This window comes from Diospyros lotus, chromosome 7, assembly GCF_014633365.1.
Source record: "Diospyros lotus cultivar Yz01 chromosome 7, ASM1463336v1, whole genome shotgun sequence".
Taxonomy (NCBI): Eukaryota; Viridiplantae; Streptophyta; class Magnoliopsida; order Ericales; family Ebenaceae; genus Diospyros; species Diospyros lotus.
The window spans coordinates 2,753,680-2,781,261 of NC_068344.1; the positions used below are offsets into that span (position 1 = coordinate 2,753,680).

The 27,582-nt window shown below is 37.0% G+C and overlaps 1 protein-coding gene across 1 annotated transcript; it reads left to right on the top strand.

Annotated features, from left to right (window-relative positions):
• The first annotated feature begins 183 nt into the window (after positions 1-183).
• Positions 184-27,309, top strand: LOC127806926 (anaphase-promoting complex subunit 2). Its single transcript, XM_052344527.1, has 17 exons — positions 184-570; positions 8,248-8,337; positions 11,133-11,364; positions 12,670-12,968; positions 13,698-13,769; positions 15,312-15,553; positions 17,323-17,739; positions 17,875-18,076; positions 20,242-20,356; positions 20,548-20,633; positions 24,655-24,774; positions 24,944-25,032; positions 25,113-25,194; positions 25,435-25,626; positions 26,002-26,070; positions 26,156-26,324; positions 26,849-27,309. The coding sequence occupies exons 1-16, from the start codon at positions 334-336 to the stop codon at positions 26,276-26,278; spliced, it is 2,667 nt and encodes an 888-aa protein (XP_052200487.1). The 5' UTR covers positions 184-333; the 3' UTR covers positions 26,279-26,324; positions 26,849-27,309.
• The last annotated feature ends 273 nt before the right edge of the window (positions 27,310-27,582 follow it).

Here is a 27,582-nt window from a genome sequence, read left to right on the forward strand (position 1 = left end):
TATTATTGTAACTCGACAATAACTAATTTTGTTAATAGTATAATATTATAAATTAATGATAAATCTTCTAATTAATTTGATTGTTGTTCCCATTTATTTACAAAAATAAAATTTCGCACTCATTTCTATTCTGACTCGTTTGTTTCAAACAAGAGAATCCCGCTCCAGTTGTTGCCACTTTACCCCTCCATCCAAACACGCCGCAAAGGGTTTCTCCCGCTCGCCAGAGAGAAAAAAAGAAAAAAGAAAGCCAGTTTTTTCCGGCAAGTCGATTTGCAATTGCGATCGTGCTTTTCTGAATTCAGATTCCTCCGAGTAGTTGCGCCGGCCACAATGACGGTGGACGCGGCGGCCTCGGTCTGCAACTTGGGCGTTTTGGACTCTCTAGAAGGCGAGGATATCCAGGAAATTTGGGAGAGCTGGAACGTCTTCTGCTCCGCCACCGAAGCTCTGCTGAATGGCGGCGGCGATCTTTCTTCGTTCGGCTCGGAGTTGGTTTCGCAGGTTCACACTCTCTGTAAGCACGGCCTCCAATCTTTGCTACAGGATCACTTCCTCGCCTCTCTCCAGGTTTTCACTTCTTGCTTCGCTTTTCCTACTAAAATTTCTTTAATTTCTGGATTTTTGTCGTCTACATAGTTAGCTAGGGAAAAAGCCTGAAAAAATCCGTCCTGTCTTTTACTCGTCAGCTTGATCGCGCATGTTCAAATGTCGATGTTCATTCATTCAAATCAATATACTGGCCTTTATAATGGACCTTAGGATATAATGGAGTTTACTAAAGACACGGGTAGGTTATCTCTTAAAGAGAAATGGGCAAAAGGTCATTGGGATAGAAATTGCAGACAAAGTGGTGATTATTCTTTGTTTGGTTTGCAAAGAAAAAAAGAAGAAAATGAAGGGAAAGTAGTTTACTTATTTGATTCCAGTGGGAAAGAGGAGAAGAACCAGTAGATAAAGAAGATGGCACATTCCTAGGGTTACCTAGGGTTGAGACTGGAATTAGGGGGAAAATCGGAACGAGAGAATTGAAAGAGGGAGAGAAATTAGCAGCACCCATGTGCTGTTAATCAGAGAGAAATCAGAGAGAACCGAGAGAGGGATGGAGAGAATTAGAAGGAAAGGATTTCAATCTCATTTCACATATTATTCCATCCTCTTACAAGTAGCCCTTTTATGGGCATTGTTGGTTGCTGATTGAATTTATAGCAGCACTCATGTGTTCTTAACAGATTACAAAATATCTCCTAACAAACTATTATAACCTTATTACAGTATTGCCCCCCTTTCTCCTAGGCTCATGACAGATGGTTAGGAAATTAAGGGCGAATACAGCAAAATTAGTTTCCTCTTGTTTTCCATGCATTTCCTTTCTTTTTTACCTTAAAGATTGGTCAGGAAAAGGGAAATTTTGATTTTCCCCTTTTTCCATTCCCCTTCCCCATCCACAAGTTCCAGACACAGACTCAATTTGCTACAAACTTTAAACCCAAAGGAAGTTAGAATAATATACAGGCTACTCTTTTCTCCTAATTAGCACTAGTACAACATGGATAAGAGGATTTGGAAAAGTAGTACATGAACCAGTTTGGGGGGGGTATGGCCAAAAAGATAATATTTTTATATTCTGAACAGTAATATTTATGAGCATAATAGCAACAAAAAAACTCAAAATATTGAAGAAGTACCAATCTTCCATTATGAAGATATAATTAACAAATGATAATATTTGAAAATATTAAAACAAATACCATTAATTCAATGTTGTTAAATCCATAACAATGATGGTATAAACAAGATTCAACTTGTACAAGAAAACAAGTCATTATTTTTTAGGAGTTGTAATTTGCTCTGCTATATGTTTCTTATTCTTATCCAAACTTACTGTAATTTTGGACCCAAGAAAGTTCTTAAAAACTATATTAAAGATATTGTTTTGTCTCCAACACATCTCGTGTGGAATAGAAGTGTCTGAATAGAAAAGTATAATTAAAAACTTAGACATGCCATTTGTAGTGTTCATGACCTATCCTGGTACCTCCAACTCGAATACATGTTGGAAACTACTACCACACCTAGAAAGATATTATTCATGCTGTTAATATGTGTCAAGAAAACAAGGAAAAACAACTTCATATTAAGATGCAGCACAAGCTGTAAATTTATACAGTATAGGCACAGCCTGCCTTATGCGGATTAGGAAACTACCAAATCTAGAAAATACCAAATCTAGAAAGAAATAAAAAGGAAAGATACAACTACCGAATATAGAAAGAAATATACAGAAAAGATACAAGACATAATATACAATCAAATCACTCAAATAAGGAAAGTAAAGCAATTAAATAAATCTCTCGTGGATATGAAGCAATGTGAATCAGCCCCATAAGGAATCAATAATCAATATGAATCAGCCCCAGCTTTTAACACTCCCCCTCAAGATGGAGAGTGGATGTCATACATTCTCATCTTACGTAGAAGCTTGTGAACTATGCTACTCAAAAGCCCTTTAGTAAATAGATCAGCAAGTTGTTCACCGGTAGGATCAAATGGAGTACAAATCAAGCCATCTTCAAGTTGCGCTTTAATGATATGTCTATCAACTTCAATATGCTTAATCCTATCATGTTGAACTGGGTTATGGGCAATATTGATAGCAAATTTGTTGTCACAATATAACCGCATAGGAGCTGTCCAACGAATCTGTAAATCTGCTAAAATTATTTTGAGCCACAACAACTCACAAATCCCCAAAGCCATAGATCTAAATTCAGCCTCCGCACTAGATCTAGCCATCACATTTTGTTTCTTACTTCTCCTTGTGATAAGATTACCACCAAGAAACATACAATGACTTGAGGTTGACCGTCTATCAACAAGGGATCCAACATAATCCGCATCAATGTATGCTTCCATGGACATGTGACCACTTTTTTTTCACCTTTTTTAAGTAAAATTCCTTTACTTGGACTACCTTTAAGATAATGAAGAATATGATGCACAGCCTTAATATGACTTTCTTTGGGGCTATGCATAAATTGACTAGCTACGCCCACGACATAGGCAATGTCTAGCCTTGTATGAGAAAGATATATTAGCCTCCCCACTAACCGTTGGTAGGATTCTCTATCAACAACCCCTTCTTCAAGGTCATCATCAATATGATGATTTTGTTCAATTGGAGTACCAATTACTCTACAACCCAACATACCAGTTTCCTGTAAAAGATCCAGCACATATTTTAATTGTGAAATAAAGATACCCTCCTTAGATCAAGCCATCTCAATACCCAAAAATATTTTAGATTGCCTAGCTCTTTTATTTCAAACTCGTGAATCAAGTATCTTTTCAAGGCGTTAATACCGTCTTTATCATCTCCTGACACAATGATATCATCAACATACACTAATAGAGCAGTGAGTTTACCCATTTTAGAATGATGAATAAAAAGTTTATGATCTCCTTGACTTTGTTTATAGCTCAAACCAAGACCTTCCAAACCAAGCTCTGTGAGACTGTTTCAGCCCATGGAGAGCTTTCTTCAACCGGCATACAACATTTTCTCCTTGATTAGTCAATCCGAACCTAGGAGGAACTTCCATATAATTTTTTTCTTCTAAATCCCCATGTAAAAAGGTATTTTTAACATCAAATTGATACAACATCTAGTCTAACATAGCTGCTAAAGACAACAAAATTCTGACAGTATTCATTTTTGCTTCGGGAGCAAACGTCTCAATGTAGTGCACACCATATGTTTGTGTATAACCCTTGGTCACTAATCTAGCTTTGTACCTTTCGAGAGAGCCATCTAATTTATATTTCACTGTAAATACACATCTACACCCAATAGTTTTCTTTCCTTTAGGTAGCTGGACCAAATCCCATGTTTGGTTCTTTTCAAGTGCAGCCATCTCAACCTTCATGGCCTCCTTCCAATTATCATTACTTAAAGCTTCAGATAGATTCTTTGGGATAGGGATGGAGTTAAGGTTGGTCAAGAAGGCTTTGTGTGTCAGAGACAATTTAGAATAACTGAGGAATAGATGCAGGGGATGTTGAGCGCAGGCTCGTGTTCCTTTTCTTAGGGCAATTGGGATGTCCAGGTCATCCAAAATTGGTGTAGACGACTGAGTGTTGCTTGGAATAGGTTCTAGTATAACAATAGGGACTGCAGGTTGAAGTTGGTTAGGACTCTTGGGTGAATCAGGTTGAGGGCTGCACTGATCTACACAAGGATTAGATAATTCAGCATGCTTAGAGATAAAATCGGGACCTTTTCTCCTTGAATAGACTTGCAGTGGGTGAGAAGAAGAGTGAACATTCTCTCTTGGAAGCAGATTTAAGAAATCTTGAGGATGATTTGAAGGAGAAGAAGAAACTGAAAATTTTGAGAAATAGACTTCCCTTGACTGTTCATCTAATAAATTAGTCTCCCCCTTAATATCAACCATATCAAAATATGATTGGTTCTCCACAAAGCTTACATTAGCTGAAACAAACAACTTTTTGGATGGAGGATGGAAACACTTATAACCTTTTTGAGTGGAGGAATATCCAACAAAGACACACTTAAGGGCTGTAGGATCCAATTTCCCGAGGAGAATGATTATGAACAAAAACCAAACGCTCTTGGGCAAAGATTTGTTGGAATAAATTTTGAGAAAGCCTTAGTAAGAAGCTGAAGAGGACTTTGAAGGTCAAGATTTCTAGAAGAAAGCCTATTGGTGAGATAAGTAGCTGTCAAGACAGCTTCTCCCCAATAGCGTTTAGGCACATTATTGTGGAATAACAAGGATCTTGTAACTGCCAACAAATGACAATTCTTCCTCTCAGCTACTCTATTTTGTTGAGGGGTATAAACACAAGAAAACTCATGAATTATACCCTTCTCTTGAAAGAAAAGAGATAGAGTTTGGTTGAAAAAATATTTGGCATTGTTAGTTCTCATTCTTTTAATTTCAATACCAAATTGATTCTTAATCATAGTATAGAAATTAGGGAAAATGGTGCATACTTTTGATTTGTTCTTTAGAAGATACAACCACACAACTCGGGTACAATCATCCACAAACAACACAAACCATCGAGCACCCAAAATACTAGGAATAGGAGAAGGACCCCAAATGTCACTATGAATTAAGTTGAAGGGAAGAGCACATCGAGTATTATTAAGAGGAAATGAAACTCTTTTATGCTTAGCAAATTGACAAACATTACAGTGAAAATCATTATTATCTAATCCCTCGAACAAAGAGGGATACATAGACCGAAGAACTACAAAAGATGGATGTCCTAGGCTAAAATGATGAAGCTATAAGACATCCTTATTGGATTTAGCTAAAAAAGATATAGGAGAAAAATGTTTTCTATCACTCGGCCCACTAGACTCTTCAAGGTAGTACAACCCCGCTTTCACCTTAGCATGCTCAATCTTCTTTCTCGTGTCCTTTTCCTGAAATTCACAAAGATTTGGATAGAAGATGGCACGACAATTAGTGTCTTGAGTTAGTTTTTTAATAGAGATGAGATTGGTGTAGAGTTTTGGGACATAAAGAACGTCTTTCAGAATTAGGTAATTGTTAACAAGGATATCCCTTATTCCAACAACAGTAGTTAGGGATCCATCAACCAACACAATCTTTATAGTACTAGGGCATGGTTTGTAGTTTAGAAATTTGTGTGAAGAATGGGTCATGTGGTCGGTTGCACCAAAATCAAGAACCCAGTGTGATTTAAAATCTAAATTTGAAGCATTTAAGCAACAAGAATTGAAAGTAATACCTGTGAAGATAAGATTTGAAGCACTAACTCCTTGCTCTTTTTCAAGAGACCCCAATAGGTTCCTTAACTTCTCAATCTCCTCCTGTTTGAGCCCCATCAATTTTGTTAGTTCTATTTCTTTGCCTTCTGCATGCTCTTGGTCGCTGTACTTGGTCATATGAGATGTCTGTTGACCATTAGCAGTATAGGCCTACACCTTAGGCTTAAGTTGCTGTCCTCCTTTGGTTGGCTTCCCATGAAGCCTCCAACATCTATCAACTGCATGCCTCGGCTTCTTACAAAAGGTGCGCCACAAACTATCTTTGCTTGTGGTCCAACTTGTATCCATGAATTTTTTATCTTCTTTAGTCTCTCTTTCACGTCCAGCTCCTTTTAGAGTCAATAGAGCTGAACTTTCTAAGTGACCATGCTCCAACATCGCTCCTCTTCGGCCTTCTTCTGCACTTACAATAGAAATTACTTCATTTAGGGAGGGTAGTTCAGGCTTACCAAGAATATGAATTTTAACAGCATCATATTCTAAATTTAGTCCAGCCAAGAAGTCATATATTCGCTCCTTCTCTACAAATCTCTTCTAGACTACTGCATCTTCACTGTGTTATGATTAGGAGCTCTTAGAAATCGATTCAAGACTTAGGTTTGCTAATCTCTTTTCACTCCTCACCCGGAAATCTAGCTAACAACAGAATATAGATAACAGGAATTGAAAATAGTAAAGAAATGAAAAGAAAAGAACAATCAAACTGATCATGAGGCACAGAATTATCCTAGTTCGGACTGCAAAGTGCAATCCTACATCCAGTTTTCTCTCCGAGAGACAAATCCACTAGAAACCGCTTGAAGCAAGATACAAAAACCTTCTTTCTCTCCCTCACACAAGTTCACTACTCTCACAAGAGAATACAAGTACTAACTTTATCTCTAAGCCTTTCTTTCTCTCTCTCTCGGCAGTATCACTCACATACAGAGACTAACAGAATGATTTGTGATGTTATGACCGACTGCAAGCCCTCGCCTCCTATTTATAAACCATAGGGAGGCGGCAATTACAAGGTTTAGAACTTAGCCTATACAAAAGACTAACATACCCCTTATAATAAAATAACTAAGTTAACTAATCTAACTTGGAATAAAAAACACAGTCGGTCTTTATTCTTCATTCTGGCAAATTCTTCTCTTCAACTTCTAGAAATAATCTTCCATGCAAAAAACCCAACACACTGCATTTCATTTAGATGCACTGATAGTGATCCAATTCTTGTCACAAAGGTCTGCAACAAGTTGGAATTTTCGGTGATAGACCGATTCCCTTGCTTGGTTGTTGCTACCTTGGTTTTAAGTTCATAAATCTGTGCAACATCATGCACCTTTGAATAGGTAATCTTCACCGCCTCCCATATTTCCCTTGCCGTTGTTAAGAACATAACGGTATCACTAATCTCCGGATTCATGGAGTTCCACAGCCAAGACATGACTAATGAATCTTCTTCATCCCATGCACCATACATGGGATCATTCTCTTGCGGTCTAGATCCCTCCAAATGACTCAATTTTCCCTTTCTTTTCAAGAAAGTCTTGATAAGTTGGGACCACTCGAGGTAGTTCTTGCCATTCAACCTATAGGCTGCTTGGACAATCGGAAGTTCTCCTCCAATACTATGACTGATCGGAAGTTCTCTCCCAGTACCTTGACTGGAACTTTCTGTGACATCAGTCATGCCTATTGATTTTTTAGTTTCGACCGCCATTCTATGGGTCGATGAGAGGATTGGATCAAGGGAGACTCTCGGCTACACAATCTCGACAAACCTAGGACAAATCCTCTAGCTCTGATATCATGTCAAGAAAACAAGAAAAAACTAAACTTCATATTAAGATGCAGCACAAGCTGTAAATTTATACAGCATAGGCACAGCCTGTCTTATGCGGATTAGGAAATTACCAAATTTAGGAAATACCAAATCTAGAAAGAAATAAAAAGGAAAGCTACAACTACTGAATATAGAAAGAAATATATAGAAAAGATACAAGACATAATATACAATCAAATCACTCAAATAAGGAAAGCAAAACAATTAAATAAATCTCCCATGGATATGAAGCAATATGAATCAGCCCCATAAGGAATCAATAATCAATATGAATCAGCCCCATCTTCTAACAATATGTTTCCCTCATATATGAATTGCCATGGCACACTGAATGAAACAATTATCTATGTATACAGTACATAGCATGCGCTGATGTAAAACAATGTCTTAGTAGTCTTCAAGGGGCAATGCATTTATGTTGGTGCAATGCAGTATGTATTGCTTGGCTATTTGTAGAAACTAGAGAAATTATCAACTGAAATTACTTTACCAATATAGTACATGCTATTTGTACTACCTGTAGTACATGCTATTATGTTGTTGGAATACTTATGTTCTTTACTACTTGATGCTATTTGTTGTTCTACTACAGGACGTTTTTGAGAAAAATGGAGCATTAAAGTTTTGGAAGCATTTTAATCATTACAGCAACATTGCACCTCCAGAAATGACCAGGGACCCTGTATGTAACCATGACATTTCAATATGCTTTTTATTTTTCTGCATATTTTACCTTGTATCAGTTTACTATCCTTAGTCTTTTAGAAAGCATAGAAGGGGCATGAAGAATAAAAGTCTAAATAGGTTTCTGGATTCCATCTGCTGTCTCTTCATGCAGTATTGATTCCATCACATGTTCTAAGTTTCATAACTTACAGCATATGATGTTCCTTCATGCTGTATAGATAGCTTTCTTGATTTCATATGCTGTCTCCTCATGTCATCAAGTGCTTGAGATGTTTAATCCAACTTGACGTGTGATGAAAATTTCCAATGTTTCCCCAAAGCTCTCCCTAGATTGGGATGTAGGAGGTGGAGCATATGTGGACGGTCTGTGAGCTGTTGTGGTATTCCAATATTGGGTATTTTCAGGCCTGGTATCTAAACCTTCTGGGTTTACATTTGCCCCTACATGAAGTAGAAGTCATGCTATTGCCCTGTGAGGCATGGTGATATTCCAAGGTTGGTTATTTTTGGCTGGGAGGTTAATCAAACACCTCATAGGGATCCTTGCATAGAAACTTGCTGTTTCATATTAGTGCTATGAAATACATCTTTGGAGATAGAACTTCATAGGGGCTGAAAAAAAATAGAAGGCCTAAGAGTAAGCCAACTGTTATAGCCATAATGTGAACAAATTTTTGAAAGATAAATCTTTCTCAATGTTGATAAAATATCGTGAGATATTTTCATGAGAAATTCATGATATTCCTTTTCAGGTCTTCATACAATGTGTGCTTAAAATTTTTGGAAAAGTTTTTGTTGCATTTATTAGAGTAATAACACAGCAATCCCTCTAGACTCTCAACCCAGTAACTCACAGAAATCACTCAACACCTCCAAGAACACAAATGATAGAAGAGAATAACAAGAATAAGAAAAACAGTAAAGAACAAAGTGATTTATCCTGGTTCAGTCCCAAATTATGGGACCTACGTCCAGACTGGTGCAGCCTTTTTCCAATCCACTATCTTGAAACAATCCTTAGGATGATTACAGAGAAAACCAGAATCCTCACTCAGCCCATATACCTTGAAAGCTAACTGGATTCCCTAAAATTACAAAGCTTATCTCTAGCCTTACTCGCAGTCACTCAATCGATCCCAACCCACAAGATAGAAATAGAAAATGTCTCGGAATGAAGCTCACTCCTGCCTACCCCCACGATTCCTATTTATAGGCTATAGGGACGTGAGTTACAATTGCCTAACTGCCTAACCAGAAATAACAAACTCGGTCAGACGCCCTTCTATAAGAATACTCATACTAACCCTAAAGCAGAAAAAAAAACATACAAATGCAGGCATACAAAATATCCGTTTAAAAATAAAGTCCTAATCTAGTACAAATGACATAACAACATTGTTCCTTAGTTAACTGAACAAAAGGTTTCCTTTCTTCTAAAGAGAAAGGGAAAAACTTTAAGCACGAACTTATTCACTATATAATAGCTTACAGCTCTTCCAACAGTGTTCTAGAGAAGCTAGCCCCTCCAACTTATTTTTTGTTGTATCACTGCCATTCGCTGCCGAGGCAGGTCACATTTTTTGTTCCAACAGGTTGCCATTCACCGTTCCTCCTGGTTCGTCCAATCTCTCTCACAAAATGTGCTCAAATAAATCTAAACTTTCCAACAAAACTCTAACCCCAATCTTATATCACCGCCATTCGTTGCCGAAGCAGGTTGTCATTTGTTGTTCCAACAGGTTGCCATTCACTGTTCCTCTTGGTTTGTCCAATCTCTCTCTCTGTGATATATCTAAAGGAACATAAGATTTCCCCCCAATAATCCAAAATAACCTAGAGAAAAAACAAAAATGCCTCCAATGGCCAAAAGGAGAATCTATTATGTTGAGAGTAAAAATAATGATTTAAAAGATAAAGTTAATCGTCTATCTACCAGCATAAGCTTTTAGATAAGATAGTAGTTAACAATTTAACATGGTATCAAAGCAGGCAAGGGTCTTAAGTTTAAACCTCACTGCTAACCCAATATTTCATTTGTTGCATGTGTTTGGACCAGTTTATGTAGTGAAGTCTAACCACATGTGAGGAGCTCTGTTGTGACTGAAAATAATAATGTAAAAGATAAAATTAACCCTTTGTCTACCAGCTTAAATTTTTAGATCAGATAGTAGTTATCAATTTATCATATTCAAAATCACTGCCAGTGTCTTCTTTATCTTTTAGGATCATCAAAGCAACATGTGTCTCTTCCATAACAGTGTGTCAAATACAATAGTACTCTTTCTTGTGCCCTCCTCTCCACTTAGGATGTACCCTAGCCAAAGAAACAAACAAGACGTAAATAATTCATGCATCTCTGGAGAAACTCCAAAAATAGAAAAAAACCCAGCTCCACAATTCTCTAGCAACATCGAATGAAGATGTGAGAAATTTGCACATTTCTGAAACCCTTATTATGAAGTGTACTTGCTTATGAAAATAACAGATATGTAGCTCAGGTGTTTGGCATTTTAGGATGCTCGAAAATCATAATGATGGTAAACTTGTTGATCTATTTTTTTTGGGTTAGATTATTGACCTTCTGTACTTGCTACTTGCTTCGCATTTATAAGATTGCTCTCTTTTCTGTTATTGCTGGTAACTTCTAGTTTATGTAACACAATGATGTATCTATACTTTTGATCAACCTAGCTAATTGCCAATCAGATGGTAATATTTACTTTAATAATATCTTGAACCACCTCCCTGCCTTTTTTTGTATGCATCACAATCCCCTCAATGTTGAAACAGATTCAGAAGGATAGGGTCCAGCAAGTGCTATATAAAGCTTTGGAAGAGATATCATTGGAAAAGCAATATCAGGAGAAGTGCCTATCAATGCTAATTCCTGCTTTACAATTGTACAAAGATAGTTTTCCGGATAAAAGACAAAACATAAATGCTGAAGGACTACATCTGTTGTCTAAATATCAGTTGATGGTGTCTTCAGTTCTCATGGCAACTCTTCCTCGGCATTTTCCTGGTATGTCAACTGTTCAGGCTTGTCATTTTCTCCAATCAGTAAAGAAGATGCGTGTTAACTGCTCTGGTTTGTCACTTTTTCCTATCAATAAAGAAGAACGACTCTGTTCTTGTTGTGGGTACCTGCCTGTGGTTGGAGGTTCTTGCTCAGGCACTGACCTGCTTTACCAGGGCTTGCTCAGAATTTTGATTCAGTCAGAACTAGTTGTTTTAGTCTCTTGCTGCAGGTACCCGCTTGTGTGGTTGCAGGTTCATGATTAGGCAAGGACCAGCTTGACTAGGGCTTGTTCGAGCTTTCATTTGGTCATGTCTGTGTTGTTTGAGGCCTTGCTCAGCCTCGAAGTTTTGCTCAGCTAGCACTCATTTAACTTAGCTAGACTTGAACTTACACTTGGCTAGTTTCAAGCTTTCACTAGGTCTTTTGCTTGTCTCAGTTGGGCTCATGATTAACTTCAGTGACCCCCTGAGGCTAGCCCCTGTTTGGCCTCAACTCTTTAAGCAGGTTACCTTTTTGCTCAAGGATTTTTTTAGGAGTCTCAGAGTAATATTTCCTGTTGGGGTTACTTACGATTATGTGGTTTGATGGCCAAAGACTAGACACTTTTCACAAGGTCTAACATCTGAGCAATCTAAGAGGGAAAAAAATAGGGCATCTAAGTTATCGACTCACATGAGTTTTTCTAGAGTGCCATTTGGTCCTCTACCTCTAGAAGCTTCCTTAAAAATTATTTCACCAATTCCCCAGAATAATAATAAACTTCTTGCTTTCTACAGGGCCAATCATAGAAAGGGCTATAAATCAGAATAGAAATGGAAAAATAGAGGGTTAGCACTTTGCTTGATTTCTTCCTCACACAAATTCTCCTTTGGATTGCCATATACTCTCTCTTCCCAACTAACCTTCATTAGCCAGGTCTAACTAGTGGAATCTTGGTTCTTGGGCATGATCGATCCATCTGTGGGTCAATTTCTTGATTTTTTTTTGTTTTATTGAATAAATCATAAATAGATAGCAGGGGTCTTTTTGTTGACCTTTGATGTAAATGGATGGAACACCATAGTGCCTCATTTATACAATAAACTGAATTAAAAAAATTCATAATTGCAAAATTCTTTATTTGGGTTCCTCAAAATGCTATAACATGTTGGCTGCTGTAGTTTTTTGACATGGGAGTTAAATTATTTGGTCCACTGTTTGAATTTGTTTACCCTTACTTAAAGTCTCTTTTTGGAAGTTATTCATGTGATACTTCTGCAACAGAAGATATAACTGGACCTTCTAATAATGTCCCTTTTATGTTTCTAGAGATTCTTTATTCTTATTTTGTGGGAAGCCTTGAGGAGTTAAGTACAATGATGGCTGGAGAGCATGAAGATGATGATAATGAATCACAAAATAAAGATGACATGGATCTAGATGAAAAAAGTACACTCTTTTATCGAACTGGTGAAATGGATTTTGATAGATGCTATGGCCAGAAAAGGCTTATGGAGAACAGCAAACTAGTGAAGAATATTGGAATGGTTGTCCGTGATCTTAGAAGTCTTGGATTTACATCTCTGACTGAGGATGCCTACGCTTCTGCTATCTTTTTGCTTTTGAAGGTTCACATTATCTCTGTGCTTCCATACATTATTTTTCTCTAGCTTATCTTATTTATGTTCAGATTGGTGGAAACAAGGTTAAGTGAAAGAAAGTATGTGACTTCCTCTTGTGTTTAATTGGTATGAATTTGGTTGTGGGAGAGCTAATGACTACAAATTTGACTCCAAAATGTAAGTGGATTCAAATAGAGATCTAGCTACTCAATGAATGAGATATTCCTCCTTTCTCTACCTTTCCCTTGTCCAAACATCCTTACTTCCCTTATGCCATTTCCCTATCTTTGTTACCCAAACAACAGAAGAGTCTCTCTGCTCCCTTCTCCTACCTACATTTTTGTTTTTTTTTTTTCAAACTTATAGTTGTACCACATCTAGCAGCCCATTTATTTACTCAAGTTTTTTGAACCTGTTTGCTAGCAGCCCAGGTCTACAGTTCATGAATTACATCAAGTAGGGATGTAAATGGGTTCCCCATTTAACCCATTTAAATATTTGTTTTAATAAATATTCAAATAAGCCTTATACGTATATCCCCCAATTATGAATTTTCATATTTGTTTTACTTGGAGTGATTTTTTCTTGCTAGATAAGTTGGGGGGATTTTAAATGGGATTAATTGGCAACCCATTTACATCCCGAATTACATGTCACAGATTCTTTTGTTTATAGTATTTGTATTCATGTATGCATCATATCTAAGCATCATCTCTTTTTAAATTTACATGGCAGGCTAAAGTTCACAATCTGGCTGGTGATGATTATAGGAGTTCTGTATTGGAGTCCATTAAAGGCTGGATACAGGTTACTCCTTGGTCTCATGTCATTAATTTTGTCCTTTAGAGTTGGAGTGCCATTGAGAAATTTTCTACCTTGGTCTTTGTGCATTAGTGATAGGGCAATCAATCTTACTGTGATGCAAATAAAATCTTTGCACTTTCTGTTGAGGGTCAAAAATTCATTTCAACCTGCTATTTCAGTTAGCTCGGATATAGAAATATTTTGCTGACATTTAGAAATAGTAAAAGTATTAATTATTTTTAAACAGAAACTAAAAGCCTAAATAAATATATATAAAATCTCGATGATTAAATAGTTTAATTTTTCGGGGACTATAGATTTTTTACTTAAAAGTTACAAGGAAATAATTTTAAGACTTGCATCCAGCCCTGTTAACCCAGTTAGTGGGATTAAGGCTTGTGATTGTTGTTGACTTCTTGTTGCATCCAATGATTCTATCCCTGTTAAAATATTGTCGAATAAATTAAATATATGAACAAGTGCCTAAATTTGTAAGCATTTATAGGTTCCAAAAGAAGAGAAAAACCTAGGAAGATAATAATAACTACCAGATAAGGTGTAAACAAATGCTACAAGGTTCCCCATATGAGGGAGGTACCTAGTGAAGCATGGCTAATTTTTTGTCCATACAATATTAGGAAAAAAGTTGATGAAGGATGATAAGTAACCATAAAGTTGGGTCTGAAGTTGTATTTGGTTATCTATGAAATATGGTTCACAGAAATGCTAAATTTCAGTTGTATGGGATGAACATTTCTAATTTATAGGAAAATACCTCTATACAATAATAAAGAGAATAAGAAATGCTTAATTTTTTTTATGTTTGTATCTCTTCTCTGCTTTATATTTACTCAATTTTTCTAATGTGATAATTTCTTCTTTTCTTTCGGATTCCCAAGGGTAAAGCTGCATGTAGAAAATACTCTGCCTTGACCCTCCACAAAGTAGGGAGCTTTGTTTTGGCATTGTTTTTTAATGTTTTGGTGTATCAATGTGTTTCAGAATGTTTAAATAGAAACAATAGGATTTTGATTTTTTAGTTAAATTTTATGTTCCTTTCTTAGGAAATAGTATTCTTTCTGCCTTTCCATGGGAAGTAAATGAAACTTTTGTTCCTTATTCTATGAATTGGGATGGTTCAGTTTGGCCTTGTGCAGCAGGTAAATCATATGCTTGCAGACTCTTTTGTATTTACACCATGTTATCTGATTCTGTGTTGAATTCCTTCCATATATGAGGCATCCTTTGCAGGATGGCTTTAGCATATATCCAGGGTAGGCTGTCACATCTCACAGATCAGATATCATTGGATTGCCATATCAAATGTGTTATTCCACCTTTATCACTTTCTTTTAAATTAAAGGAACTACTGCAATTGGCAAGTGTGAATCTTTTCTTCCTGTAAAGAGTTTTCATCTGACTCTGCAGGTTGAGAATTGCATTATTGATAGTTTGTTTTTGGCATTTCTGTTCAAATTTTTACACCTTGGTATCAGGGTTACCATTTTTATGCTAGCAGTGAGTAGCTTCTAATGTCCTGTGCAGGCTGTGCCTCTGCAGTTCTTACATGCACTTCTTGCTTATCTTGGTGACTCTGTCAGTAATGATAACCCTTTGGATTTGAAATCACCCCTGGCATCACGTCCATCTTCATATTATGCGGGAATAGAAAATCCCTCGGAAGGACTTGTTAGATGGCAGTTGCGGCTAGAGTATTTTGCTTATGAAACATTGCAAGACTTAAGAATTGCCAAACTTTTTGAAATTATTGTGGACTATCCTGACAGGTAACTGTTTTATAGTCTTAATTTGATATTTGACTAGATTCATAGTAGTGGGCTCCTAGATTCAGTATCTGAACTGCCAAATCTGTAATGGTCCTTTGTCTTTAGCATTTAGTTTGACGAGTATTGTACGGTATACATGAATTTAATTGTGTCTGCACTGTATATTAGTTTTTGACATGGTAACCTGGAAATTTTCACATGCTTTAGCTGTGGTCATGCTAATGTGCTTGATATTTTATACATTAATATTGATATGTTTCTCAGCCTGGATGTAAAGAGATGAGTGGACCAATCAGGGGCCTCCATGATTGGGAATGGGATCACCATAGATGGTGCAGTGAGAGCTGAGACATGTGAGGGACAGAGGTTGGCAACAAATAGTCTTTCAAGCCTGCTGGTGGATTTGGTATGGGGTTCAGCTGCTGATATATAAGGACCTTTCTGTTTATAATAAGGTCGAGTCTCAGAGGTTAGGCTTACCTAAAGTTAGCATGGTAGATAGTGTGTCCTTGTTGACCAGTTAAACCTGGTGCAGACATTTTGGCACCAACTTTGCTGAGGGACTGGGGACAGCCTCCAATATGGAAGAGATGGGCCTTTCTCTTGAGGAAGATAGCATGTAATAGGTATCATATGTCTTTGTTTGGATTCTCCAGATTGCCTTTTCCTGAGACCATTTAGGTGCAAGCCACCAAGGGTCCTTCATGGGGGGTCATGGAGCTACTCAAGAACCCCGTGACTAGTAGCAACCCCTAGGAAGGATCCCGGTGTCCTCCTCTTGATCCAAGCAAAGCAACAGTACTTCAGATGGTAGAGCAAGATCTATTCTTATTCATAGATATGCAATACTTCGGAGGTGAATTTCCTGGTGGAGCCAGGTCAACATATATACAAGAGGAGCTTAGGGATTGCATCATGTGAGCCCAGAACGTGGAAAACATGCCTCTAGGAATTTCGTGTGCATACTTTGCTGAGAGGGCTAGACCATGGTGGAGTGCATGAAGATATTTTCATCACTCCACATGCCTGCTTAAAGCACTAGGCTGTGGAGTGGAGATCAGGAAAACCTGTAACTCCATAGCAGTATATCATGGCATGGCATTAGTGGTTGTTGTAACTCAAGAAAGTAGTTGGTCTATCCATTTTATATCTTGTTCAACAGCTCTATGCTAACTCTGTCATTGTAGGATATGCGGACTGTGAAAGAAGGGTATTGCTGTTGTTGTTTCCCCAAATTATATCTGAGCAAATTCACTTCAGCATAGATATATCCAGTGCTCATTAACCTTGATCAATTTGAGATTTTGATTGATTGTTTTAACCCCTCTGGGAGGCTTAAGAAAATGATTGTATTAAAATCACCCATTTATTAGTGAATCCCCGACCTTAGAACCTACAATCCTGTTGTTTGGTGGTTGTACCACTTATCATTGTCTTCTTATTTAAAATGGGAAAAGCTGGGGGTTGTTACTTGTTAAGCCTAGGAAACTTTGAATGATAGTTTTTCCTGTTTAGATCATGGGATGCCGCATTATTCTGATTAACCTACAGTTTGTTTTGGAGCAATGAACTAATATTTTTGGGAAGCTATTCAATAAGTTTATTAACAAAAGGAAAAAAAGGGAAAATTTCTACTTAACAACTGAGTGATTATTATTCTAATGTATGGCTTTAAGAAAAGTAAAAAAAAAACAACATTACAGGAATGAATAATTGGTGCAGACATGAAGCATTAATTCAGTACTTTACAATTGTGATGAATCTTGCAGCTCCCCTGCTATTGAAGACTTGAAACAGTGTCTTGGGTATACTGGACAACATTCAAAGCTGGTTGATTCATTTATCTCTGCGCTAAAATATCGTTTGCTTACAGCTGGTGCTTCAACAAATGATATATTGCACCAGTACGTTTCAACTATTAAAGCACTGCGGACAATAGACCCTGCAGGTGTTTTTCTTGAAGCAGTTGGTGAACCAATAAGGGAATACCTGAAGGGGCGAAAAGACACGATCAAATGCATCGTGATGATGCTTACTGATGGGACAGGTGGAAGTTCTTCTGGACCTGGAAATACAGGGGATAGCCTTCTTGAAGAATTAAATAAAGATGAAGAAAGTCAAGAAAATACTGCAGTGGATGATGATATCAGCATTGATGACAAGCAGGCATGGATTAATGCACAAAAGTATGTTTATTCTATTTTGGCTATGGCTTAGATGAATTTAGTTTTAATGTTATATTTGAATATGAAGAGATGCTATGACTTTTGCTTACCATATTTAATTTTGACATACTTCTCTAACTAAAATAAACACTTCAGCTGGGAGCCTGATCCTGTAGAGGCTGATCCCTCTATAGGTAGCAGAAACCAAAGGAAGGTCGATATCCTTGGCATGATTGTCAGCATTATTGGTTCAAAAGATCAGCTAGTTAATGAATATCGTGTTATGCTCGCTGAGAAACTTCTGAATAAATCTGACTATGACATAGATGCTGAGATACGTACTCTGGAACTCCTCAAGGTATTCAGTTGTATAATGCATTAGTCTGTTAATTTTCTATTAGTCTATCTGTCATGACCCTTCATTTTCATTCATTTTCCAAGTCCTTTTTTATATATATCAACCGGGTTTGCACGGTGGTTTTTTACTCAATGGGAAATCTTGTGCTTTCCTGAATCGCCACCCGACCCTCATTCAAGACAAATCTGGTGCGTCGGTTTGTGACAATCTTCTCTAGCATGGGCGGTTAATCTGAATTTACATTTTTGTCTTATTTCTTGATATCCCATAACTCAAATTCTCTAACTTTAAACCTTTGTAATGCGAGTACACCTTGTCCTTGGTTGGATTTTGTGGGTCTATATTGTGGTTTGGGTGACCTACATTGTCTAGTAGTCTTTTGTACCTTTTTGGTTGACCAAAAGTCCATTTCGGGCTCAATCAAAGTTAACCGGTGTACTCTTTGTCCTCACTACCACACTTTGGTCAACCAAACTCACCCATTTAGTTGACCGAAGTCAACTTGTGTGCCTGCTTGATGTCCAAATGATGTCAATTTTTTTTATAAAATTTGACATATCGTAGCCCTTCCCCATGGGCTCTCCCTCGACACATCTTGGACTTGAAACCAACCTTATTTAGCCCATTATGTTTCTTAGTCACGAAAAACATTTCGATTTTTGCCAAAAATCCAACTTGTTCCCAACCCTCACATTTTCTTATAACCTTTCTTTCCAAAACCTTGATAGCCATTTTAATTATCAAGTTGGACCTTTGCATTGATTTAAACCGACTCTTTGTCATCAAATTCAACATTTCAAATAAAACTCATTTTACCCACAAAATAAGAATCCCCAACATGACATTCTTTTAACCTTAATAAAAGTTCCATCTAAGTTACAACTGTTAAATCAAAACCTTGTCCATGCAACATCAAATACAACTCAACAAACAAAAATTTATCTATCAAAACATGTTACGTCATATAGGATAGCATGCTCTTGTAGCCACCTCAAACTAGGGACTACTCTAATGGCATCCAGTAGTGGTAGCAACCCCTAAATCATTTGAAAATGTGGATAATGCAAGTCATGAACCTCTACAACTCAGTAAGAATTCCATGCATACCATTAATGCACCCCCATTTCCCATTCTCCCCTTGGCTAAGACAGTTCCCCCTCTTTACAAGGGAGTGGACTCTTTGGTGACTGTCTTCGAAGCAACCTCCGTTGCTACAACAACGAAAGTTCTCTATGGACAACTTCACCATTCCATAACCCATGCACCTCAGATGCCCATGACAATTGTATGGTATAAAACAAAATGAACATCATGCCATTGTGCTCTATGCACACATAAGGAGTTAAGGAAGGCTTACAAAAAATATGAGATTAGAAGCTCCCAAGTCTCCAAATCAGTGAGATCTCACCTTAAAAACCAATTCGACCAAAAAAAGGATATTTAGACTATCTTCTTCACCATTTGTGAGAGTAACCCTACGAAAAAGGTAAGAGTAAGGTTCATTACCTTAGTGAGGCGAGGATCCAACTTGAATGTGCAAGCTCCAAAATCCTTCAAAGTTTCCTCTCTAAGTGTACTCTCTACACTTCAACCAAAAATGGGGGAGGGAAGACTTCTCCCTATTTATAATCTGCTCCACCCCTGCTTTTCTTTTTTTTTTTTTTATTTGTACACATATTGACAAGAGGAGGACCAAAATGGTCCCCATTTGGTGCCAGCTGTGTGCCTGGTGTGGGCAAGCATGCTGGCTGCTGCCCAAAGGCCAACATGCCTGGCCTTGCGCCAGGCCATTTTTATTTTTATTTATTTATTTTTAATATATATATATATATATATGCATCTGCATATATCTGTATATCCATATCTTTGATCATCACCTCAGTCTAGTACACTACTACCCACCTTTAATTCAACTCCATGCTTAATCCAATTTGTTAACTTTTTTGAAATCCTCCAAGTCACCACTTGACCCGTAAAATAAAACCTAATGGGTCACTTTTCCCTTTATAAGCTTGATTTCACGTATTTTCTAGCCTCAAGCTATTTCCCAAATTTAATAAATTATTTTCGAAATAAAAGATAAAATTATGGTCATTACACTATCTGTTGCAGTTGATTAGGTTCACTTGAATACTACTTAATTTCAAGTTTGTGTTCTTTACCAGATACATTTTGGAGAAAGCAGCATGCAGAGGTGTGAAATAATGCTTAATGATCTTATTGATTCAAAACGGACAAATGCAAATATAAAAGCAACTATAAATCAGCCATCTCAAGCAGGTTTTCTTTTTCAGACATTTATTTGTTTGGCCATACTGTGTCACATAATTATATTTCTTTCTCAAAATTTGTGCATTCCAAGAACCTTTTGTACTTCCATTTGCATTTTTGACAAAGACCACTTGTATTTGTTGCATTTGTTGTCCGTTTTTCTGGAGTTCTCTGTGTAACTTCTATTGATTGATCTGTAGGAGCGGAGGCCTTGGGAGAAAATGGGGTGTCCCTGGACATTCTTAATGCCACTATCATATCTTCAAATTTTTGGCCACCTATCCAGGTATACAAAAGATTTTATATATATGTGTGTGCATCTATTTTCACTACCTAGACATGGAAAAGAGCAGTTGGAAAAAAAATATATTATATTTTATTTTATCCTTTATTGTTCATCCTCTGGAAGTCTTCAGTTACTTCTGGGATTTCATAAAAGAAGCTTCTGGTGATCAGATTTGACGAGTAGGATGGAACTTCTAGGAGGAGCTGTGCCTCATGATGTGTTACTGACCAGCATTTCATTGCAAATTCTACCCATCTGATTTGACCAATAAAATTATGAAATCAGTGACCAACCAAAAAACTTCCCAATATCCAACTTAATTGAAAATGAGAACTGTGGGTGAATGGCACCTTCTAGTATGCAATAGTAATGTGAAGATATTATCTAAAGGCCAGAAGAATCAGGAAGGAGAGGACTTGGGCAACCATGAGGGGGGAGGAGGAGGCGGTATTTCCAAATATAGGGTGGGAGAGTCAATCCTTTTGTTTCTCTAACAAATGGGTTTCTATGAGGTCTTTGGGCACCAATAGGTTTTGAGAACAATCACGTCGCAAGATAGGTGGTGCGATCCCCTCAGCCAGGAAAAAATAAAATTTTACCTTTTTGCTTTGAAGTGGCTAGCATGGCTATCACTCAAAATTCAAACTTTCAGTATGTGAGTAGGTGAGTGCTTATAGTTGTTCTTGATGCTTTTGAGGGTCCACAAATGCTGAGATCTTTGGCTTGAGTGGAGTGATTAGCCAAGCATATGATACTCGAGCCACTAGCATTTGGAATGACAAGACAGGCAAAGCTGAAACAACCATGCCTATCATTTTGAGTTGTGCAGGTAATGTGTCATTTGAGCAGAGAGGTTAGACGAGCTTAAAATACCTGAGCCACTAGGATTTAGAATAAGGAGACAGAACTGGAATGCCCCAGCCTGTAATTTGCAGGTGTCCTGCAAGTAATCTGTCACCTTACAATGTTAACACATGCTCTGAGTAGTGACTTGGGAGTTTGTCTAGGACTTGCCACATAGCTTTAACGAGTGGCCATCCACCAAAATGTGTGAAAAGCATGGAACTCAAAACTGTTGGTAAGTGGCGAACATGATTCTTCCCTTGTTGACAGACAACATAATGTTCATGCGAGGAAAGAAGAAATGTAACATTAAACAGGTAACCTTTTTGGCCATTATATCTTTGGACTGGAGATCCAACCTTCCAGGCTCTTCTTGTTTGGAATGTAGATACATATGTCTTGTAATCTCTAGCTCTAGTTCTTATTTGTTCCTATTAGAATCTTAGGGGTAGGAAGGGAATATTAATAAATTACAGTTGCAATAATTATATTTATTAGTCAATTATATTTGTAACAGTTAGTTAGATGGTAGTTGTTGTAATAGTCAGTTATTGTAACAGTTAGACAATTAAAGAGAGACTATATATGTAACCTAAGGTGATAGGAGGGGGGGGGGTAATAGAAATAATCTTTTGCCCCCCCCCCCCCCCCCCCCACTCCTCTCTCTCTCTTCCTATTCTATTCTATGTCTAGAATTCCATAATTGTCTAATCCCAACTTTAGGGACTTGACATTGATATGTTGTGGTCCACTGCAAGGTATAAGACTTGTCCCATATCGAAAGTCTAGATTCTTGGTGTGTGATTTATAACCTCTTGGGCACCCTCCCCTTGACAACTAGCTTTTGAGGGTGAGTTCTACCTAAGGGGTGTAATAGTAGTATCGGAGTCGGCCTCATGTCTCTCAGTTACAATTGTGTGGCGATGGAGGTGATGTTGGCATTGCAATGTTTGTTCGGGACTAACCATGGCTAGTGCACAACCTGTCATTGTGGGCACTGGACTGCGGAGCGTGGTAGTATGTTATAGTCCACTGCAATATATGGGACTTGTCCCACATAGGAAGTTTAGGCTGCGTTCTTTTTATTTTTCAATTTTCAGTTTTCTGTTTTGGTAGTCTATTTTTAGAAAATTGAAAACGTGTTCTCTTTGTTATTTTGAAAAACTATTTCTTAAAATAGAAAATTAGAAATCGCGTTTTCTTTGAAATTTTGAAAATAATTTTTTAATGATATTTTATTTAATAAATTTGATTATTCAGTAAATTAGAAATATTTAATGTTAATATATTATTTAAAAAATATATGCATTTTAAAATTAATGAATTTTGTAATATTTTTCCCCATTACAATAATTAAATATGAATAAATAAATAAATAAATGTGTTTTGAGTTTAGAGTTTGTTTTGAATGAAAACAATCAAAATAACTTTTTGTTGTTTTGAGTTTTCTTTACAATTTTTTTGTTTTTGTTTTCAAAAATACATTTTTAAAAACAGCAAAGAGAACGCGTTTTCATTATTTTAGAAAATCGAAAACTAAAAATGACTTGAAAACAGTAAAGAGAACGCAACCTTAGACTTTTGGTGTGGAATTTATAACCTCTTGGGCACCATCCCCTTGACATATAGCTTTTGAGGGTGAGTTCTACCCAAGGGGTGTAACAGTTCCACTTCCCTTCACTTTCCAGACAATGAAATGGTGACAAAGTCTGTTTGCAAGTCCTTCTATACATCCCATCTTTGAATTTAGAACTTGAAAGTCAGTGTTCAATAAACAAGATGGTTTCTGAATTGCTGGCATGTGGTGTGCTTGCTGAAAGGCATTGGTGGTGCAGACTTGCACTTCCACAATTTTGTATTAATGCTTGATGCTAATTGGTTGGTTGGTAGGAGAAGTCACCCAAACATGTGTATCCGGGAAAGGGAGAAAAATGCCTCTTTGTTCAATTCATAAATTAAGATCTAGAGAATGTCATAGATACTGTGGAAATAACTAACTTGAAGAGGGTCCTATGAGGGCAAACTGCTAGAACATCGAGAATGCCGATCCAAGGATCCTGTTGCATTCAAAATGCCACATCTGAATAAAAGGGGTAGTCTGGACTGAGCATACTACTGTAAAAATGATGTGTGGAATAAGTGTAGTTTCCTTAATACATTACAGATGACTTCTTTCGGAGTTCGCATCACAATATTTTTAATGCACTCTCAACTTATTTTTGTTCTGTTGTGAGATCTTAGTAGTGGACATATGGCTTACATTATACATGTCTTTCCTTTGTCTCAAGTTAGGTCTTTTCTCTTACCATATATGTTGGGATTTGGATCAATATAAATAAATTTAGAAAAAATGTAGTTCCATCATTTAGACTGACTTTGTCTTCCAGTTCATCACAATCTATTAGAGATTAAGAAAAATCAATTCAAGTGATAAAGTTGTACTTGGAACATGTTGAGAATATCTTGAATTCAAATTTGGATAACCGAACCCAAAGTATGATAGTGATAGGATATGTATACCAAATCCAAAACTCAGTGAGTTTTGAATTTAGGACGTATCTTGTTCTCTCTATAAATAGAGTTGCATATCTGATTATCAGATTGCAGAGTGGTCACCAGTTAGGGTGCAGCTTAGAGAGTTGTGAGTTTGGGTGTATTTATGATTATGTGTTTGACTGTGAGAGTTTATCTCTTTGGTAAACTCATTATATATAGAGTGATTTTTTTCCTCCTTCGCTGTGAACATAGGCACATGTCAAACCATGTTAAATTTGTGTCTGTGATTACCTAACACTAACAGAACAATTATACTGTTTCTCTCCCTTGGGGGCTGCTTCAAGTAGTTCAAGACTTCTGAATGCCTTGGTTCATTATAGTTCAAGATGATTGTTTCTTTTAAGTATTGTATTTCCCATTTATATAGGAATTTATAGTTTATCAGGTTTCTTGACATACAAATTTCAAATGATTCTTGTATAAAAAGTATGTTATACTTTGCCAAAATAATGCATGGCCTACTTTGTCTGCACGAAATACTTGATCTCGCACACTTAAAACTCAAAAGGAAATGGAAAGCAATATTAGTGGCATTCTTATTTTTGGGTATTTATTTTCAGAATTATGTTATGCTTCATAAACAGGTTGGTTGCTTTGTAAATAACTTTCAAGAGTATTTCAGGATGAAGCACTTAGCATTCCTGAGCCTGTGGATCAACTACTGAGTGATTATGCTAAAAGGTTCAATGAAATCAAGACCCCTCGGAAGCTGCTGTGGAAGAAAAATCTTGGTACAGTCAAGGTCTGGCTCTTCATTACATGGATATATATTTTCAAACATGTGTGTCTACTAATATTTATTTACACCAGCCTATGTAAGCTACAAAAGCAAGATTCTTGCTCGTCAACCATTTTAATCCCTGCCTCGAGTGAATGGACACTGACTTTTTCCTTGTGGCTTTGCAATTTAGTTGGAGTTGCAATTTGAAGATCGAACCTTACAATTCGCAGTCACTCCTGTGCATGCCTCAATCATTATGCAATTTCAAGGTGAAACAAGGTAATCCTTGGACTTGGTTCAATATGTTTACACATCGTTATGGTGACTTGAACCTACCTCTCTCTCTCTTTCTCTCACAGCTGGACCTCAAAGAATCTTGCAGCTGCTATTGGGATCCCTGTTGATGTACTTAATCGGAGAATAAATTTTTGGATAAGCAAGGTTAGATTCATTTCCAACACTACGCAGTTGGTTTCCAGCTTTCATCAATTGTTGTGTGGTGGTAGTTTCTTTGCTCATCAATTGTCTGTGCAATTGTGGCCAAGCCTGTACATCATCTTAAATACTATCCCTTCACATATTGATTGCTGAGAAGGTCAATTCTGCATTTCATTTGATAATGAAATGTTTGATCTTTGTAGCAAAACAATGGAATTTCATCTTATTTCTTTTTCCCTTTAGGGAATTCTTTCAGAATCATCGGGAGCAGATCCTAGTGACCGTCTATTTACCCTGGTGGATGGCACAGTTGACACTAGCAAGACTGGGGCTAGCAGTGGAGGGTGTGAGGAGCTTTTAGTGGGTGATGACGAGGGAGAGAGATCAGTGGCTTCTGTTGAGGATCAAGTGCGGAAAGAGATGACTGTGTATGAGGTGGGTACACATAATATTACAGTCCAAACAGTTAATATTTCCTGTAAATATTTCAAAAGCAAAATCATGAACTGGTAATTTTCATAAGAATGAATAGTGTCAGGGCTGATGGCAAGCCTTGGTAGCAACGGTAAGGTTGCTCCATTGTGACTGGAAGGTTACTTGTTCAAGTTGTAGAAACAGCCTCTTTGCAAAACAAGGGTAAACCTACATAAAGAGATGACTCTCCCCTGATCCTTGCAAAGTGGGGGAGCCTCATGCATTGGGGAGCGTTCTTTATGAATAGTATCAACATTCTTGTACATCTCTGAGGGACTTTTCTAACTGGAATATATACTATGCATACTTCTAAATGGACTTTTCTTTTGGTTGTAGAAATTTATCACAGGGATGCTAACAAATTTTGGCAACATGGCATTGGATCGAATTCATAATACCCTCAAGGTAATAGTGGTTTTGGTTAGGTCCCTGAAATTATGTATGAAAATATGATTACAAGCATATACTTACTTGATAGCTGTTGCTTCAGATGTTTTGCATAGCTGATCCTCCGTATGACAAATCACTCCAACAGCTGCAAAGTTTTTTATCTGGTCTAGTTGCAGAAGAAAAGTTAGAGCTAAGAGATGGAATGTATTTTCTGAAGCGGTGATGAACTGATGGAATTGCATTATCATGGATATCATCAACATCTACTGGTAAATGGCAAGCTATTCCTTCCTCCTAAAATGCTCTGGCACCCTTTTTCAGTTTCTGAAAAAAACTAAGGGAGACAGAAAAGACACAGCTTCTTTTGCTTTTGTTGTTCTTTATTTGGGAAAATTCTAAAAAATAAGTGAACAAGCCAAGAAAATAGGCCGTTTGTGGTCCTAATTTTTTTTTTTATTTCCCTGGATATCTTGGAATGTTGTAGACTTTCTTTACGCAGCATTGTCGCCTGTTTATTTCACCTCTTTTGAAATGTCCTAAAATATTTTGACATAAAACAAATGAAACAGAAGTCAAGCCTGAAATACTTTCTCCCCTGTTATGGATGTCTTTCTCCTTTCCTATCTATCATGTTGTGAACTAATAGTGGAAATACAAGAAAATTCATGTAGGTGAGATGTTAGTTTCTACTTTTTGGTAACCTTGCTTGTATTGCTAGGACTCCATGGAGAGCTAGATGACGTCACATATTCGGATAAAAGCTTGATATATTATTGTTATTTGTTGTTGCTAGGACTCCATGGCCCATCATTGAGTTTCCATCTTTTTCGCGTATTTTGGGCAGTACAAATTGGCCCCACCAACAGTGTTGCAGTCATCAGAGCCCAACTCTGGCCATTCAGTGACACTAGTTTGGAAAGGTTGAGCTCTGCGTTGTTGCAAGTATGTAGCTTTTCTTGTCATCTTTTTGTTTTTTTTTTATAAGATGCAATATCTTGAAAAATTTATTGATCTATTTCATTTTCCAAAATCTTTTTGTATTTGACCAAGTTGTTACTCTCAGTTAAGAATTTGAACAGTTGTCCAATTATGTGGTGTTAGTTTTGCACTTTGGTCTGAAGGGAGATATGTTTGGGCATCCAATTGTGTGTAATAGGGATCCTCTTTTCATGTACATGTAAATGTAAATGTCACATAAACAATGATGTTCTTGCAATCTATAATCCCTCTAGTAAAGAGTCTCCTCTTTATACATGTGTAAAATCTTTGCTACTATTCCAGTCTTTTGTAGCAAATATCCTTGTCTTGTCCAGATTTTTGTGTTAAAAGAGTTAGTTCTCATTGAGTAGACCCACCTGACTTAGGGTTTTTAATAGGATCTATTAATGACTTTGTTAAAAGAGTTAGTTCTCAATGAGTAGACCCAACTTAGGGTTTTTAATAGGATCTATTAAAATTTATCTTATTTTTGATTGACTTAGTCTATATGAAAATTTCTCCAAGTTTTTGGCTTTGCCACTCCCTTCA